The sequence below is a fragment of the Panthera tigris genome, chromosome A1 (genome assembly GCF_018350195.1).
Source record: "Panthera tigris isolate Pti1 chromosome A1, P.tigris_Pti1_mat1.1, whole genome shotgun sequence".
Taxonomy (NCBI): domain Eukaryota; kingdom Metazoa; phylum Chordata; class Mammalia; order Carnivora; family Felidae; genus Panthera; species Panthera tigris.
The window spans coordinates 234,422,950-234,441,797 of NC_056660.1; the positions used below are offsets into that span (position 1 = coordinate 234,422,950).

The window sequence follows — 18,848 nt, forward strand, 5'->3', positions numbered from 1 at the left end:
TGCACCCCCTCCCCAGACGCTCACTCACACAAAGACAATGCAGTTGTATCTTTCTGACCATTCCGGCTAGAAACAGGCTTGCCCACGCAGGCCCCCCACTCTGCCCAGAACAGGAGAAATGCCCCAGAAGCTTACAGTCTGGAGGCATCTCAGGTCTTACGAATGGTCTTAGGTTTCATCTAAAAAAAATTCTTTGTTTTATAAATAAGAAAACTGGGGCTACCAGGAGACCCTGCTAAGATAGCAGCAAGGTGCAGGGCTCTCTCCTCCTAGGCGGAGTCTGTCATCAGCCTGAAGCAAAGGAGAAGGGGGAGCCTTGGAAGGCTGAGACACCCCCATTAGCTGTGCCACAAAACATTCATATGCAACGTCCCTGAGAACTGAAGGGCCCACCCGTGCATTTACACAGGGACTCTGGAACGCAGGCAAAGGAGATGCTTTTACCCACTGTGACCAAGGTCCGGCATAATTCGGTGTTTGTATGCAAGAGAGAAATGCACTTGACATCCAGACTCTACGAAAATACAACCCAGTGGCCCAAGGCAGTGGGGGTGAGCGCGGTCAGTCTGAGGAGTTGGGAGGGGACAGAGTAAAACAAAATGCCGACAGTACGATCTCACTGCCAGGTGGGAGGGCGGTTTTGGTGTTCTAGCAACACGCAAAAAGGGCTCAGTCCCACCTGGGACCCTAAAAGCTCACGGTGGGGACGTGGCTGAAGACGCACTTTCCACTGTCTCCCCAGTGTTTCCCACCCATATATTTAAGGCAGTTCTCCTGTTCTACTTTTCTAATAAGACTCCTAAAAACAGTCCTTACCACCTCTGCACTCACACGCACACCCACGTGCACAGACACACACGTGCGCACGCACACAAAATTCAAATCATCATGAAGGGAACTGATAAGAAACTCACTGCGTGAGACACAAAACGCTTTTTGTTCCCGAGGGAAAGGAAAGTCAGGAATCCACAGAATGATCCCATTAAGGAAAATGGGGCATCACTTTACATTCATTTTTCTGGGAGAAAAGAAGCTGGTTTCAAAGACAGAATACCTGGTCTTCCTCTAGAAGAATCAGACCCACAACTGCGATGTTGATGTTTCCTCCTATCGTTCCATCTTTGAACAAAGCAGACACCTGAAAAAGACAGGCATTCCCCGTCAGTCCCCACATGTGACGTTCCCCCAGCCCCCAGAGTCCTGCTGGAGAAGGCCGGTCCCTGTGGTCTTGTGACACAGTCACAGTCAAAGTCAATGCTGACTTTCTTATACTGCTAGACAGGTATAGAAATCTCTCATGGCCAGGCAGACCAATCGTTAAATCTTTATCATTAGTGCCTGGTAGTAAGAGCTGAAGTTTGGGGAGGCAGGTTCTGCCTCTTATGGAACACCACTGAGGTGTTCCACGAGGCTCCGAGGTGATAAAAGCTCTCAGGTGGACACAACAGAGCGTTCTAGCGATGACGGCTGGGGCATGCATTCCCCTTGCTTTCCCAGGGAGGGCCTCCGGAGGAGCTCCCAAGAGAAATGCTTGGGAAGAGACCCAGAAGATCCAAGAAAGAGAAGGCCTAAGTGTGGAAAGAAAATGGCCAAGGAAAGGTGCCCACGAGGGGTACGACAACAGCAGACGTTGGTGGCTGTTCAGGGTGACGAGCGAGGGCCCCTCGAGCTGGTTCGGCACCGACGTGCAGAATACCGGAACGGCTCGACAAAACAGAAGCAACGTTGGCACAAACCAGAGCCCTGACGTCCTCAGCCCCTGGACGCGCAGTGGCAGGTGTCTCGATGCCACTGCCCCCTCCATCCCCTGGGGGATGAGAAACCACGTGGGGCGGGCGGCCAGAAGGGATGCTAGCAGGAATACCCACGCGCTGAGCTGGAACAGAAGGCGTGTTTTCAAAACACCGTCATCCCCACTAATTTTCAAAACACACTCAGGCGACCCAAGATCTTGTCTTCCGTGAACCAGATGTCACTGAGTCTACGCCACCCAAGTGGGGCTTAGATGCCTCTCGTCGCTGCTCCTCGTTACAACAAGCTGCCGATCTGGGACACGGGACTGTTTACCCGGGATGGCAGTCTACGGGGTTGGATGCTTTTCTGCCTCTAGATGACATGATGCATATTCGATACTTAAACACTAATGCTCCTAAAGAGATGGGCATTTCTATACCGGCATCTAAAATCACACGCAATGCTGACAGGCAGGTTTACTGCGCTGAACTGTCTCGGGGTCCCCGTACAGATTTCTGGTAAATGAAGACCTTGGCCCCCTCAAACCGTGCTGCCCGCTCGCAGAGAGGGCCAGTCTGTTCTCTGGAGTTCTGAACATGGCTCTTTGACGGGAGCATGTGAAGAGTGAAGGGCTCATCACAGATAAAACCCATCTCTTGTGCCTGAGACACAGACCCACGCCCATTAGGTGGGATCACACACGACTTTGACAAGAAGGCGCTTCCTACCATGTTGAGTATCGTCAGCACGTAGGTGGTGATGTTCTCGTGGCCGTGCGTCTGCGTCATCTTCCTGTCGACCACCACCAGCGTCTCCACATTCAGCTCCTCGTTCCTATGGGACTTGAGAAGAGAGCGCTTGTGCCTGCAGCAAGACGCATACTCATCGGGCAAGACGAAAAGGTCTCCCTCGGGAGGCTGGGGCATGTCTACGGAGGGAATGTTCCGGGAAGAAACGAAAGCAAAAGTCGTCACCCCAAACCAGCGGTGGAACTGGGTATGCCCACCCTGGGTTTTCACAACGAAAGTTCACGACGTGAGCCACGTCACCCTTACGACTTTGTGACACAAAACCGGCGTTAACGTGAAACTCGCATGTAAGTGAAGTTCATACAACCTAGGTGTGATGGAAACCATCGCTAGGTCTACCTCTCTATAATTTTGCCCCGACTTAAAACAAAAAGAGAGGGCACCTTGGCTTTCACGTGCTCGTCTCTAGAAGCACGATGTTCAAAGACCATTCGCGTAAAGATGCGTCAGACGGGCTCCGCACGAGACTTACGGACCACAAAGCGGAACGATAGCTACCAGGCAGTTCCTTGCATCATTGTCATATTTGAAAAATGTTAATGACCTCTTTTTAAAGGTCATTCCCAAGTCTGGACGCGTCACTGGTCTATCTGTCGTGTTTCAAATGGGTTTACGAACTTGGTGACACAGATCTACTCCACGGCAGGGCCGAATTTCCTAGAAAGCACCATAAATATTTACCTCGCTTAATTACAAGACAAAATACACTCTGTCCCCTTGGCACCGTTTAAAAATCGTTTGGGCATTTATAATCAGGGAGCTAACACTATGTTAAAAATGAGTCAGCTTTGTGGACGCCCCAGAAAAAGTGGTTAGAGTCCTTTCATGTGAAAGTGGACTTCAAAACACCCACATGTATGGGTGGCACTAATTCAAAGCCATGCCAACTCTGTTCATGGACCGCACCTTCAGAAGATGCCATTTTTTTTGGCTGGTACCCACATCTGGCGCATATTTTCTCTTTGCTAAGATACTTTCAAACATAAGTGAACCCTGTGGAAGCTAATAATGATTCTGGCAAAGTTCTTAAAGCACCAATCACGTGCCACCGACAGTGATGCAATTAGAGAGGCCTGACTCCACCTCAGAGCTCTCTCTACTGGCGTAGAGATAGGCTCCGGGTAGGGACGGGCCACCGAGGCACAGGGGAGGCACGGAGCAACCTGCTCGCAGCCCCTCCCAGAGCACAAGGTCCCAGGGCAGCATGGTCCCAGAGCACAAGGTTAATCCTCACCATTGATTTTAAGCAAATCAATCTGCCTGCGATTGCCATTTCCCACAGGTGCCTAAACACGCGCCAAAAAAATTCCCATTTTCTGAGCCGGAGACTCTAATGGGAAAAATCTTCATTAAACGTGAACCCCACTGAGCCAGAAGGCTGGGACTCCTCCAAGCACATCCAGAGCCCATGAGCAACACGGAAAGATCCAGGCACAGACAGCAGAGGTCCCGAGAATTAAATGCTTCAGCCCGGAAGCCGCGCGTGTCACCTGTGCCCGCCCGCCACTCGGCCACCAAGCGCTCACGGAACTGCCATGCGCCCAGCAGGGAAGGGATGGAAATATCTGGCAAACCGAACTGCACCACAAGGGTCACTAATGTCTTCTAAGAGGCATTTTGTGGCACTCTGCGTCTCTAGTTCTGTTATGAAAACAAGAGCCACTTTTCCCTCCCATTTTTCAGATAAAAAACTTCTTGTGCGGTGTTTCCAAATGACTGACTGCCCTGCCCCAATCACCCCCCGCCCCCGAGATTCCGAAGAGCCCATCCAGGCAGCACACAGGTGCACACGCATACACACACACACACACACACACAGGCACAGCCACGGCAAACAGGATGACTTCACTGTGTGCCGAGCTGTGCCCTAGGCGTCACTGGCCTGCAGGGCTCTGATGACCCCCCTTCATTTCAGCAGGGTCCACACCGCTGGATTTTCTCAGGGCCCGCTACAACATCGGCTTTGAACCCTAGTGTGGCCTGTCGAAGAGGGAAGGACAGCCCTGCCAGGATCCAGGCACTTGGCTTTTTGTCCCTGACACGGGATCCGTCCCGGACCGAGCCCTGCCGGCACGAATTCTGGCTCTGACCTTGTCTGTGCCTGAGGCCTGCCTCTTGGTCCCGACCCTGCCCGGTCCCATCCCCTGCCACCTCCCCCCCCCCACCCCCGCTTCTCCCTGTCTACGCAGCCAGAGCAGCTGATGCTGACAAGTGCGTCCTGTTCTGACACCACTCAACCTCGGTCTCCCCGACGTTCTCAGACTCCGTTCACCTCTCGCCGTCCCCAGACCCACTCTTCCTGCAGACCGAGCCCACCGACTTAGGCGATTTGGACTTGAGTTTCTCACTTGAACAGAGCATCAGGCTTTTCTTCGCGGGCTAATAGGGGTCCAGATGATACACAGGTGCTGACAGTTTAATGGTACTTTCTGTGCCGCTGTAAGAACCAAGTGATTTGGGGCCATCTACACTATTCCACCTGCAGCGTGACCTTCTCTGTTTTAGGGTGCCGGGCACAGCAGCCGAAGAAACCGGCAGGGGAAGACGGGCTTCGCAGAGCCCCACTGGGGGCAAGTTTAACAAAGTGGTGCTGGCGGGGAAGGTGAGGGAAGCCAGTACAATTCCAGAGAACACTGAACTGCGAGAGGCTCCCACGTGAAGTGCAGATATCACATCACCTCTGAAGCGTTCACCACACAACAAAGGATTCCACAAAGCGCTGGTGATAAACGACAGCTAAATTACGGCACGTGGAGCCTGTCCCTTTGATGCGGTGGCGTAAAATATATAAACGTGTACGGAGATAAATTACCTCGCAGAAAACTATGTGGGCTCTCATAAATCTAGACCTCCAAACCATAGAATTACTGAGCAGACATGCCAGGGTCCCTTTGAAGACTTCCAGTGGATTCTGCATTTCTGGGCGGTACGTCATCTCACCTGCCCAGGGAACAGGTCTGGGGAACAAAAACACCCACCGCTATCTGTCCGTCCCCCACGAGGGGCGTTTGCAAACGAACACACAGACGATGAAACCAACATGTAAGTCCGGCCAGGATCGCCCACTGATTCCACCTCGCGGCCGGACGACTTGCAAGAACATTTGAACATTTTGTGGGCGCACGTAAATGCCCGAAAGGTTAAACGCACGCAAAGAATCGCCCTTACATACATTTCTTGCGTCTGCCACAGAAATGCCGCTTTTGCGGGTGCTGGAGGGTCGAGCCGCCGTGAAGGTGCGGGGTCCCCGGTTCCCGATCCCTCTGGGTCACGACCGCCTGGGGAGCCCCCGGAGCCCGCTCGTCCGCGGATCTCTTGTACAGTATGTGGGAGGGGGGCCCAGCCCCGGCGGCGGCCCCGGGCGTCCCCGCCAGCTGGGAAGGAAGCGGCTTCAGGAAGTAATCGGCTTCTTGTGTTCTTATCATGCCCGACTGGAAACAGAGAGGAAGAAAGAAAGGGCGGTTACACCTCCTGACCAGATGACGTCTGGGATGCCAGCATCACTTCTGTCTCATTCCTTCCCAAGCACCTGTTCCTCCCCCGTGGCTGAGGGCGAGGACGGGAAAGACCCTGAACTCTTCCCATCCGCATCCTCGTACAAGCTCAACGACGTGAGTCCAGGAACACAGGGGGCTCCCAGCGCACGAACGGGGGTTCCTTTAACCCAGATCACGGAGGAGAGAGCTCACGTGCACAACACAGACTCAGATGTCAGTGTGGGTGCTGGAGGGGGAGGGTCCCACACAAGAAGATCAAATTGCAAGCCTAACAGTCATTTGCAGACCTCCTTTCAAACTTGACCGTGGTGTAACACTGGGTGTAGAAGCGTGCAACTTAAAATTAATCCAGAAGAGGGGCGCCTGGGGGGCTCAGCCGGTTAAGCATCGGACTTCAGCTCAGGTCATGATCTCACAGTTCATGGGTTCAAACCCCGCATCGGGCTCTGTGCTAACGGCTCGGAGCCTGGAGCCTGCCTCGGATTCTGGGTCTCCCTCTCTCTCTCCCCCTCCCCCACTCATGCCCTCTTTCTATCTCTCAAATAAACATAAAGAAATTTTTTTTAATTAATCCAGAGGAAAGCACAAAACAATTTACTTAGGGTAGCAGGAAGGCCTTTCTAAGCAAGGTATTATGGAAATAGGAAAAATCTAACTCAAAAAACACTAAGAGACATCTGTAGAGCAAAAGTAGTGTTCAAAAACACTAAAAGTATTCTAAAGAAGGCAAAATTGAGGGACTGCTTTTCACCTTTTAGAGTGACAAATATTTTTTAAAAATTTTTTAATGTTTTTATTTATTTTTGAAGGAGGGAGAGACAGAACATAAGCAGGGGAGGGGCAGAGAGAGAGAGAGGGAGGCACAGAATCCGAAGCAAGCTCCAGGCTCCGAGCTGTCAGCACAGAGCCCGATGCGGGGCTCGAACTCACAAACGGTGAGATCAGACCTGAGCCGAAGTCGGATGCTTAACCGACTGAGCAACCCAGGCGCCCCTAGAGTGACAGATATTTTTAAAACCTGATAGTAACAAGTGCTGGAGAATCCATGGCAAAGTGTGGTTCTGGAAAAGTGGTCACTGGGGCGGAGCCGGGAGGTGGCTGCCATGGTTTCCCGCCACGTCCACCAGCACTGAAAATGTGCCATCAGGTCTAAGGAGTTAGCCTTTTGGAATTCTTCCCAATGCTTCGTATAGGCACCTCCCCAACACGGACCAATATAAATGACTGTATAAGTGCAGCATTGTGTGTAAGAGCACAAAACAGAAAATAATAAAAATAAATCATTTAAAGGCTTACCAATTAATTCAGGGTAATGTTTTTATCTTTTTTTTTTTTAATTTTTTTAATTTTTGGGGCGCCTGTGTGGCGCAGTCGGTTAAGCGTCCGACTTCAGCCAGGTCACGATCTCGCGGTCCGTGAGTTCGAGCCCCGCGTCAGGCTCTGGGCCGATGGCTCGGAGCCTGGAGCCTGTTTCCGATTCTGTGTCTCCCTCTCTCTCTGCCCCTGCCCCGTTCATGCTCTGTCTCTCTCTGTCCCAAAAATAAAAAAAATAAAAAACGTTGAAAAAAAAATAAAAAAAAATAAATAAATTTTTTAAATTTTTTTTTTTAATTTTTTAAACATTTATTTATTTTTGAGACAGAGGGAGACAGAGCATGAACAGGGGAGGAGCAGAGAGAGAGGGAGACACAGAATCCGAAACAGGCTCCAGGCTCTGAGCTGTCAGCACAGAGCCCGACGCGGGGCTCGAACTCATGGACCCGTCAGATCGTGACCTGAGCCGAAGTCGGACGCTTAACCGACCAAACCACCCAGGCGCCCCTCAGGGTAATGTTTTTAAAGTATATTTGTATATTTGAAGAGAACAGAAGATTAAAAAAAGATCAGATAATTATGTGCTGATGATAATCATAATTATTATACATAATTAAACATTTTTTCTCAAGTTCCTGAGACTGTGGATAACATCTTCTGTATAATACCTTATTGAAATTTTTTTAAGTTTACTTATTTGAGAGAGAGAGAGTGAGTGCACGAAAGCTGGGAGGGACAGAGGGAGAAGGAGGGAGAGAATCTGAAGCAGGCTCCACGCTGTCAGCACAGAGCCCAATGTGGGGGTCGATCCCACGAACCGTGAGATCATGACCTGAGCTGAAATCAAGAGTTGAACACTTAAAGGACTGAGCCACTCAGGCGCCCTTATGATGCCTTATTTACATCACTGACTGCAATTCTGTTTAGGGGTATCGTATTACTCTCTTCTCAAGGGTGAGGACAGAGAACTACAGTGGTTCACTTCTGTTTCCAAGGCAACCCGGCTAGGAAATAGAGTTGGGATTTGAGCAAAATCAGAGTCAGTTCAGAACCTGCGCTTCGACAGTTTATACTTCGAGGGTTTCCAAAAAGGATTGAATTTATACAGTGTATAATAGATGCTGCGATCCCAAGCATGTCCATTTTAAAAAGCATGGTCTGCACGTAGAGAACCTCCCTGGAAGAAGTGAGAGCCATCGCGGGTGGCCGTGGGCGGCTGTCTTTGGGGAGAAGACTGCAGGAAGGACCCTGCTTGCATCTTCGTACCTTTCTGCACCATTCAAGTTTTTAGAATCCGTGTGTTTTCTTACATAAGTAAGAAACTTATGTTCTTAAGTAAGTAAGTCAGTGGCACTGCTGGATTATGGGGTTAGAGACAATTTTTTGCACCCCTTCTAAATGTTATTCAATATCGCCCTGATTTGAGAAGACGATGAAATGCTCTACAGAACTGTCCAGCTGTCACTTAGAACTCTCTGATGCCAAACCACCAGCCTTACAATCGGGCTGATTTTTCCCAAAATCACTTTGATAATTTCCTACACCGAGCTGGACGCTGATTAGGTACTCAAAGAGGTTGATGCACGCGTCCCTGTTCTCAGTGTGCCTCTGATTTAGGAGCCCGAGGCTGAGTCTCATTTAGGGGGGTTGCTGTGGGAGCCTGAAAGTCTGCGGACTGTGGGATGACAGGTGGGGGTCGGGGGCAGGAGCACTTCTTAGATCTTGGGTAAAGGGACAGACGGGACTCTAGGGAACAGTAGGGTTGGGGGTGGGAGAGAAAAAGGAAAGGGGAGACCAGCTGACTGGACATTCAGAGATTAAGCGTTGGCCCTAGAGTCCCTGCTGGTGGGGGAGAGGGTACACTGGGTGAATTATCAAGGAAGCCATCAGCACCGTAGGGGGTAGACCCCCGGGTCCAGGTACCACCTGGCAGTGGAAAGGAAAAATGCCTGGAATTTTTGCCCTGCATCACAAGGGGGAGGCAGCTCTCCTGCAGGGCTCTCTGGGAATGACCTGGGAATCTCTGTGTCCTCTAGACCTCCACCTGCTGAAGTTCACAGTTCTATCAAGGAATAGACAAACGTGGGACTGCAGAACGGCCAAGGCCCGCGGGCTTACATCGCGTTTGCATTTAAATTAAACCCGGACCAGCAGGAGGAATCGGCATGTGCTCAACACGACCCAACGGCTCTTCCACACTTTAGAAGGTAACCAGTTCATGTATCAAACTTAAAAAAAAAAAAGAATGCAGTTTTCATCTTAAAGAAACCTTCTCTGACATGTGAACTGCTCCTTGTCTTTTCTAATCACCCCTCAGAGACCATCAGCTCCTGGAGAATGCGCAGTAGGTGTCCCTGGAGCCCCAGCTGAGTGCCACACCCTGGCATGCACCATCCACGGCAATAATGCGACCTGTGTGACTTCCGAGGGTTTACTCAGCCTCTCTGTGCTGCGTTGTCGTCTAGAAGTGGGGATCGGGCTAGCTGCCTGCCAGGACTTCGTAGCTCACCAATTAATCTCTTTTAAACACATGACGCACAGAAAAGACGCAAAAAAAGATGTGCTGAGTTAATGAAGCAAAGAATGTAAAATACGCTTCACCTCTGATGCTGATTCTTTTCTGATGACTCAGGGGCTCTCTGGGGGGATTTTCACCGTACAGCACGAGACACCCCGCCCGATACCCAAATGCCCCTGCACCCCAACTCCACCATGGCCCCAAACACATCTGTGCTCTGGCCTGCTGTCTTACTTTTTATTCTTCTGGCTTCCGCATCTAAACCCTGTGTTCTCTGACAGCTGTTCGGGCTCAAAAACCACTCCTGCTCCCCCCGCTCGCCCAGTTCAAGACGCCGCTGTGGGTGCCCGAGGCTGAGAGCACCAGATCCTTGGGCAGCGGTGACCTCCTGCAGCTGGAGGGTCTTCTTAACTTTCATTAGCAAAGGAGTCAACCCCAGTTTCGTTAAATACAGAGAATATGAGGGCTGATAAGGCCGATGTTTTGATGTCCCTGATAATCCACAGACGCCGAAACGCACAGAAAAACCAACCCCTTTGTCTTGCTTCAGCATCAGTTTGCAAGCTTACCGAAGAGGTTAGATAAGCCATGGAAGATGAATGTTTTCTTGCGACAGCTGTTCTTTATTGACCCAAGGATATTCATTTGGAAACTCATCTGATTTCTACGGTACACCTGCCCACAGTAACCACCGGGACATCAGTTGGGTGGATTATGAACCAAGCTTTCAGAAAGAGGCCAGTGGGCTCCACACTGTGCCAAGGAGCTCTCCCGGGGCCCGTCTCTCCTGGGCAGCTCCGTAAATCCTTTTACGCTGGGAAGTTCATCTAATGCTCACACTGCACTTGCATGGACGGAAAGAGCATGTGCTCTGTTGGTACTCAGAAAATGCTGTTTCTCACTCAGCACTGTCTGTGAAGGAAACGCTGAAGTTCCAAAGTCAGATATGGTCTGAGGGTCGCTTTTTTAACTTTTTTAATTTGTTTTTGATAGAGACAGAGTGCAAGTGGAGGAGGGGCAGAGAGCGACAAGAGACAGAATCCGAAGCAGGCTCCAGGCTGTCGGCACAGAGCCCGACGCCGGGCTCGAACTCACGGACCGGGAGATCCTGACCTGAGCCGAAGTCAGATGCTTAACCAACTGAGCCACCCGGCCGCCCCCGTGTGAGTCCGTTGTATCCGCAACTGAAACGTGTTGGATCTCTGCAGACAAATAAATTAAACAGAATACGCGTCCATAATTACATGAAAACATAGCTGACATTACAGGAAGTTTTGCAGAGAGAAGAAAGGGAATCATTCAATAAACGATCTTGAGAAAACTGGTCAGCTCTTTGGAAAAAAATAAATCTAGATTTCTTCTTTCTCCTTTATTCACCAAAATACAGGTCAGGTGCAGCAAAGAATGATAAAAAGTAAAAAAGATGAAATAAAATATATATATTTGTAATTCTGGTATAGACACTTGTAAATGGGAAACAAAATCAGGAAGCCGCAGAGAAATGGATCGATAGATTTGGGTAAATTCAATGTTTGGGTGTGGTGAAAAAATACCATCAAGTCGAATGACAAGTTATCAGGAATTTTTTTTTTATGTTTCTCTATTTATTTTGAGAGAGAGAGAGAGAGCATGTGAGCAGGGGAGAGGGGCAGAGGGAGAGAGAAAGAGAGAGAGAGAGAGAGAGAGAGAGAGAGAGAGAGAGGATCCCAAACAGGCCCCACGCTCAGCAGGGAGCCTGACGTGGGCCCGATTCCAAGACCGTGAGATCACGACCTGAGCCGAAATCAAGAGCCGGATGCTCAACCAGCTGAGCCACCCAGGCGCCCCACTTAGTGGGAATTCTTGAATGCCTATGACAAAAACTATGATCCTTAAAAACAATCCATAAACACCAACAATGAAGAAGTAATACAACTTAAAAAAAAGGAATGGAAAAGAAACAAAATAAGACAAAAAAGAAGAAAAGGAGACTCACAGGTAGGGAGAGAGTTATTAAAAAAAAAAGGGGGGTTTGATCCTACTTCCTTCCAATTTTAGCAAGAAGATGAAAATCACAACGAGGTGCACTTTCTTATCTGTCCTACCTGCAGGTGGAAAGTCAGCGTATACCCTGTCATAGTCAAGATGTGAGGAAGATTAGTAAATTGGTAAAGCACTTTTGGAAAGAATTCACAGTTTCTCAAAAATGTACACGTGTGTACTTTCAACCTAATAAATCTGCAGCTAGGAAGTTACCCTATGAAAATTCTAACACACGTATCGCAAAGTTACCCTATGAAAACTCTAACACACGTATCGCAAGATGCGTAAAAGGATGTAGATCATAGTAAAAATAAATACGACAGCCCCCGAAATGAGAGATACTTAAAATGCCCCCCGATGACAGGTTATATAAATGAGCGTGTATGTATTGGAGAACAATGTCAACATTTGAAAGAACTAGATAGTTACCGATAGAGAATTATACCCAAATTTACTTAGTGAGAAAACTAAAGTGCAGAACTGTAGTGATATTACTATATACTTGCTTTAAATAAGAATAAAAAACTTGTATATCAATGCACATATTTATAAAAGCTGTCCACAAAATGGAATATTACTTGGCTATAAAAAAGAATGAAATCTCGCCATTTGCAACATGGATGGATTCAGAAGTAAATTATGCTGAATGAAAGGAGTAAGACGTAGAAAAACAAACACCATACGACTTCACTCACGTGGAATCTAAAAAACAAAACGAGCAATTGAAAAGGCAGAAACAGACCCAGAAATACACACATCACGCGGATGGCTGCCCGAGGGGCAGGGACTGGGGGATGGGCAGAGTGGGTGAAGGGGAGAGGGAGGCACAGGCTTCCAGTTATGGAAGGAATAAGTCACAGAGATGGAAGGCACAGCATAGGGAACACGGCCAATGGTCATGTAATGGCGGCGTCTGGTGACAGGTGTCACTTGTGGTGAACATGCCGTAAGGTCAAATCACTACGCAGTACAGCTGACACTAATATAACATTCTGTGTCGACATACTTCGGTAAATAATTCAGTTCGATGAAAATCAAACTTGAAATAGAAGCTGCCCGGAAAAGTTGCATGAATCAAAAAATCAAACGGAAGGGCACCCGGGTGGCTCAGTCGGTTAAGCGTCCGACTCTTGGTGTCGGCTCAGGTCACGATCTCACGGTTCGTGAGTTCGAGCCCCCACCTGGCTCTGGACTGGCAGCAGGGAGCCTGCTTGGGATTCTCCGTCTCCCTCTCTCTCTGCCCCTCCCCTGCCTGCACTGTCTCTGTCTCTCTCAACATAAAATAAAGAAACTTAAGAAATTAAAAACAAATCAAACGGAAATTAGGAAGAGAGGTATAAATGTCCGAGCGCTGAGGCTGTTTCCCCTGCCGCGTAACGGATCCCCACCGAACTGGTTCCACACTTGCCTCGGGTGAACCCAGGACCCTTTGCAAGAGGGCTCGCCATCAACCAACAGGCAGACGTGTGATTTGGCTCATGAGGAGAAACAGGCATTTCATTTCCCAACTGATTTAATTTTATCCTCCTCTGTGTTTTTGTTTTTGTTTTCCCAAAAGCATCATTTGCTCGAGGAATATTCTGCTCATTCTAGTCTTCTCGGTGATGTTTCAGAAACACACAACAATTGCAACTTTTCTAGAACTTTCAGAGAAGTTGCATTCTGCTTCGTATTCCCTTAGGAAACTCAGGATCTAACCAGAACCTGCCCCAACCCAGTCCGCCCCTGGCCATATGCCCGAGCCCACAGGAAGTCTCGCTGCGTGATTATCTGTGATGCTGTGAAAATCAAAATTCTCCCAGAATCTTCTAAAAGGCCAAACAAACCAAGAGCCTCTTTCTCCAGGAGATCTTCCATCTGCTTCTTTTTACCCCATCGCCGCTACACCTGGCTCGGGCCCTGGGCCTCCTCAACCCACCTGCCTGCAAGGACAATGGGGTTGACGCGCTGGTCGTAGGAATCACCCATCATCCCAAACCCACGTAAGTCCAGGCTTCAACATGCTGTTTGCTTGGTTGTACAACTGGTCCCTGGTGGCCTTCGTATTGCTCACCTGTCGTTTCAAAAGCCTAACATTTCGACCCCCGGCAGTTCGCTAAGGTTAAAGCTAGATGCCCACGTCTTGTCAGTTTTGCTGTGATTCAGTCATCATAATCCACCAAGAGGCCTGAGCCTAAACCCCAGCTCCCACCACAGTGCCATCAGATCACATCCGTGTCCCCTGAGCACTCGCTGTCAGCGCATGGGAAGAAGGGAGAGGCTGTGGAAGTCGTCAGCTGCAGGCTGACTGGGGTGGACTGGGCACTGACTGGACAATGACTGGAGGCTGATGAAGGCTGACTAGAGGTTGACTGGAGGCCGAGTGGAGGCTGACTGGAGGTTGACTAGAAGCTGAGTGGAGGGTAAATGAAGGCTGACTAGAGGTTGACTGGAGGCTGAGTGGAGGCTGAGTGGAAGCTGAGTGGAGGCTGACTGGAGGCTGACAGATGCTGACTGAAGGTTGACATGAGACTGATGGTGGCTAAGTGAAGGCAGTCTAACGGCTGGTGGAGGCTAAGTGGAGGCTTACCGGATGTTGACCGGAAGCGGACTGAAGGTTGGAGACTGATGGAGGCTGACTGGAGAACGACTGAATTAGGCACAGAAGGGTGGTCTTCTAAGCAAGAGACTTTTTCCAGGCCTTCCCCCATTTGCATGATGCAAACAAATTTATCCTTGGTCGAATTCGCTTTGGATTTGGGGACCCGGATAAATTGGGGCAGTGTGAAAACCAGAGGAGCAGAACAAGTGCAGCTTGGGTAACGTGCCAACCATCTACACTCCCCACACACCAACATGGAAAGGGCACGCTCCACCGCACGCTTGTGCCATTAGCCAATCAGGCTTTGGGTGGATTTTACAGCAGGAGGAAGCAGGGCTGTGATTTTAGAGGGCGATTTAAGAATGCACTGCGATTATCCTGGCTGTTCCAAATGATCAAGGACAATGAATATATTTAAGGCCCTTCCCGAGTCTTGTTCCCTGTCCACTACTAGCATCAGAAGCTGTCTTTGTTTTGAAACTTCCTCACTGAAGCTTTAAGGGGTCAACACTGTGAACGCCCTTGTCCTTAAAATCTGAAGAAGGCTCATATTTTTTGTCTTTTATACTGATTTTAACTCACTCAAACATTAAGTTACCAATATTTCCTGCCCTGCTACATAACAGAATCTTAGTAGCGACATAACGTATGGTTAGAGCCCCAGATGGAAATGATATTTGTTCTCCCAGGAGACGCCTGCTTGACGACTGAACCAGGAGTGTTGGTGGTAAAAGCTTCTCGCCCACTCATGGTGTCTTCAGTGGGGCGGGACCCGGGAGCACAGAATCCTGCCCCTCACCTGCTCCCCTCCGGGGAGGGAATAACTTGTCTGTGAGTCTGGGCTCAGCAGCGGGCGTGCACGGTACAGCCCTCCCACTCAGGACGCCGAACGCCCCTGGAAGCTCCTGTCCTCGTGGGTCTTGGTCACAGCATGCGCTTAGCTGCCAGGTGGGTGGCCGCCCCCGGCGGGGGACTCTCAGGGGTCCAGCATCTGTTGCAACGCAGTGCCTGGGTCCAAGTCGGGGTCCACTTCTAGGACAACCACTCACCTGCACAGATCTTCCCCCGTCTCCAGAACTGATGTTATCAGTGGTTTTAAAAAGGATACATAGGTCTATTCTTTTGAGGTATTCTTGTTGTTCGTATCTTACAATGCATTCGGAATACAGAACATAGGGAAAAGGGAAAAGTGAAAAGTGACAGGAAGAGGTAAGGAAACAGAGAGGCATGTATTGGGTCACTTCAAAACCCAATATACTGTATTAGCTCACAGGTGGCTTATTAATTAGCAGAGCATTTACTAGGTATACTATTATGCACGTAAACACCTATGAAATAATAATTACTTTGCCTTGGTTTCCACCTATGTGGTAAGTAATGTGCTGTATGTATGTATGTATGTATGTATGTATTTATTTACAGTGCAAGGGCGAGGGAGCAGCAGAGGGACAGAGAGAGAATTCCAAGCAGGATCCACGCTCAGCATGGAGCCTGACGTGGGGCTCAATCCTATGACCCTAGGATCATGATCTGAGCCAAAATCAAGAGTCAGGTGCTCAAGGGACCGAACCATCCAGATGCCCCTGTTTTGCTCTATTTATTATTCCTATTCCAGTAGCTGATGTATAAAATGAGAATTAATATTCCCATTTAAAGGAAAGGGACACTAAAATTTAAAAAAAAAAAGTTGTTCAACATTGTAGACCTAGTAAATGGACGAGCTAAGATTAAAATCCAGGTTAAATGACTCTAATATCTATGTCCTCACCAGCACATCAGGGCTTCCTCTCTACCACCACCATTAGGTCTATTCTTCGGGGGGGGGGGGTGTGTACGTAGTATGGCCACTGGAGAGTAATACCAGTGATGGTGGTAGTTGAGAGTGAACTTGGATTAGTTGTAAATGTATACTACAAACTCTAGAACCACAACTAAAACATGCAAAAAAAACCAACCCAGAAATACAAGTTCGATGCTAAAAAGGATAGAAAACAGAATCCTATAGCATGCTCATTTAAAACCACAAGAGGCAGAAAAAGAGTGGAAGACAAAAATAGGAACAAAGAACAAAGGCAACAAGTAGAAAACTGTAACAAATAGAGTAGGTATTAATCCAACTACATCAATAATCACTTTGAGTGTCAATGCTCTAAACAAACTAATTAAATGGCAGAGATTGTCAGCATGCATCAAAACACAAGACTCAACTGTAGATTGTCTACAAGAAATCCACTTTACATCTAACACACATATAGATGAAAACTAAATAGATGGAAAAATATACCATGCTAATAGTCATCAAAAGGAAGCAGGAATAGCTATGTTACTTTCCGACAGAACAGACTTCAAAGTGAATTTATCAGGGATAGGACCATACATGATGATAAAGGGGTCAGCTCTCTGAGAAGACCTAACAATTCTTAACATGTATGCACCTGATAACAGAGCACCAAACTACATAGGACAAAAACTGATAGAACTGCAGAGAGAAACAGATGAACGCACTCTCATGGTTGGAGATTTCAGCACCCTCTCCCAGAAATGGAGAGACCCAGCAGGCAGAAAACCAGTAAGGACATAGTGAACTCTGCAACACCATCCATCAACTGGATGTAAGACCTCCTTAGACGACTTCATCCAACAACAGCAGAAAATACACTGTTTCCAAGCGCACACGGAATACTCGCCAAGACCGACCACATTCTGAGCCATAACACATATTTTAAAATATTTAGAAGGTTAAAAATCATACAATGTCCACTCTCAGACCACAAGAGAATTAACATAGAAATCAATAACAAGAAGATAAGTGGAAAATCTCAAACTATGTGACGATGAAACAACACACTTGTAAATAACACACAGATCAAAGAGGAAATTCAAGGCAACTTTCTGAACTAAATTAAAATGAAAACACAATGTATCCAAATTTATAAGATGCAAGGAAAGCAGTGCTGAGACGGAAATCTCTAGTCTTGAAAGCATGTATTAGAAAAGACGAAAGATCTAAAATCAATGACCTAAATTTTCACCTTAGGAAACGAGAAAAATAAAACCAAATAAAACCCAAAGTAAGAAGAAGAAAATAAATAGTAAGAATTAGAGCAGAAATCAATGAAATTGAAAACTGGAAATCAACAGAGATTATCAAAGAATCCAAACCCTGGTTCTGTAAACAATGGTGAGATGCACTCATGCGGCACTTAGAGAAATTCCACATCCTGAATGCTTTCCTTCTTCTAAATAAAGATTGAGCAACCCAAGCATTCGCTCAAAGTGTTTTAAAACACAATTAATGGCCATGTGGAAACCAGAAAGGCTAATTAAAAATAAGTAAGTAAATTCAGAGTATATGAATTAGTAAATAGACAGAACATCGTGACGATCAAACCAAAGAAGTCTAGTAAATCGAAGATCTGGTTTTTAGAACCAAATGAGCACACCTCAGGAAAATGCAACGAAGATGCAAAAGGTAAGGCATATAGATAATAAAATGGAATGTGGCACGTATTTATAATGGGGGATCAAACTTCTTTTGGAGATGAAATGTTATTGTAGCATGTCTTCCCAGATTAGTGAATTTGTTGTTACTGCTTTTGTGTGTGCTTTTCAATTTTATGAGACCTTTCAGACCAATCTATTATAAGGGTATACGTCTCTGTTAGAGGAGAAGTCTGTACATGCACCGTCCACAATGGTGGCCCCTAAATTTTAATTAACGTAGAGTAAAATTAAACTTCCAGTTCTCCAATGGCTCAAGAGCCATACGTGGATATTCCAACTTAAATTTAAATAAAGTGAAGTCGTAGTTATAAATTTAATGTCGCAATGACTCAGTAGCCACGTGTGCCTAATGGCTACCATACTGGACAGCACAGGTATTTCTATCATGGTATAAAGTTTCACTGGAAAGTACTACTCTAAGGCAAATGGTGAAAAACAAATCTTTGGGAGCTTACTTTTTAAGACTGATTTGCTAGATATATGAGAGGTTGCTACAGCATTTCTCTACCATAGTATATATCATACAGTTAGAAACAATCTTACAAATCACATCCATTAGCATCTTTATAAAAATGGCCCGGCCCAAATGTTCAAAACGTTATTATCTTAGATTGATTGCTCAGTAAGATTACTTTTGGCTGACAACAATAATATTTGAACAAGAACAGCTCAAACTTAAATCCTCAGATCCTGTTTCTGTACATTCCCAAGACACCAAGAAATATTTAAGCAAAGTTATTGAGTCAAGGCATGGGACATACTGCTTCTACTTAATGTAACCAAAATACCATGGGTTGCACATTAGAATAGATTCCTACAGAGCTGTATAACATTTAGACATGACTTCAATTCCACAGTGGAAGAAGTTC

The 18,848-nt window shown here is 47.4% G+C and overlaps 1 protein-coding gene across 1 annotated transcript in view; it reads right to left on the reverse strand.

The window, feature by feature from the left end:
• The window catches only part of ADAMTS16 (ADAM metallopeptidase with thrombospondin type 1 motif 16), a 158,025-nt gene that overhangs the window by 106,663 nt on the left and 32,514 nt on the right, over positions 1-18,848 (reverse strand). The window contains exons 4-6 of the mRNA XM_042997880.1: positions 5,716-5,974; positions 2,463-2,662; positions 1,055-1,138 (exon numbers count right to left, since the gene is read on the reverse strand). Coding sequence (XP_042853814.1) covers positions 1,055-1,138; positions 2,463-2,662; positions 5,716-5,974 — 543 coding nt within the window. The remainder of the gene's footprint in view (positions 1-1,054; positions 1,139-2,462; positions 2,663-5,715; positions 5,975-18,848) is intronic.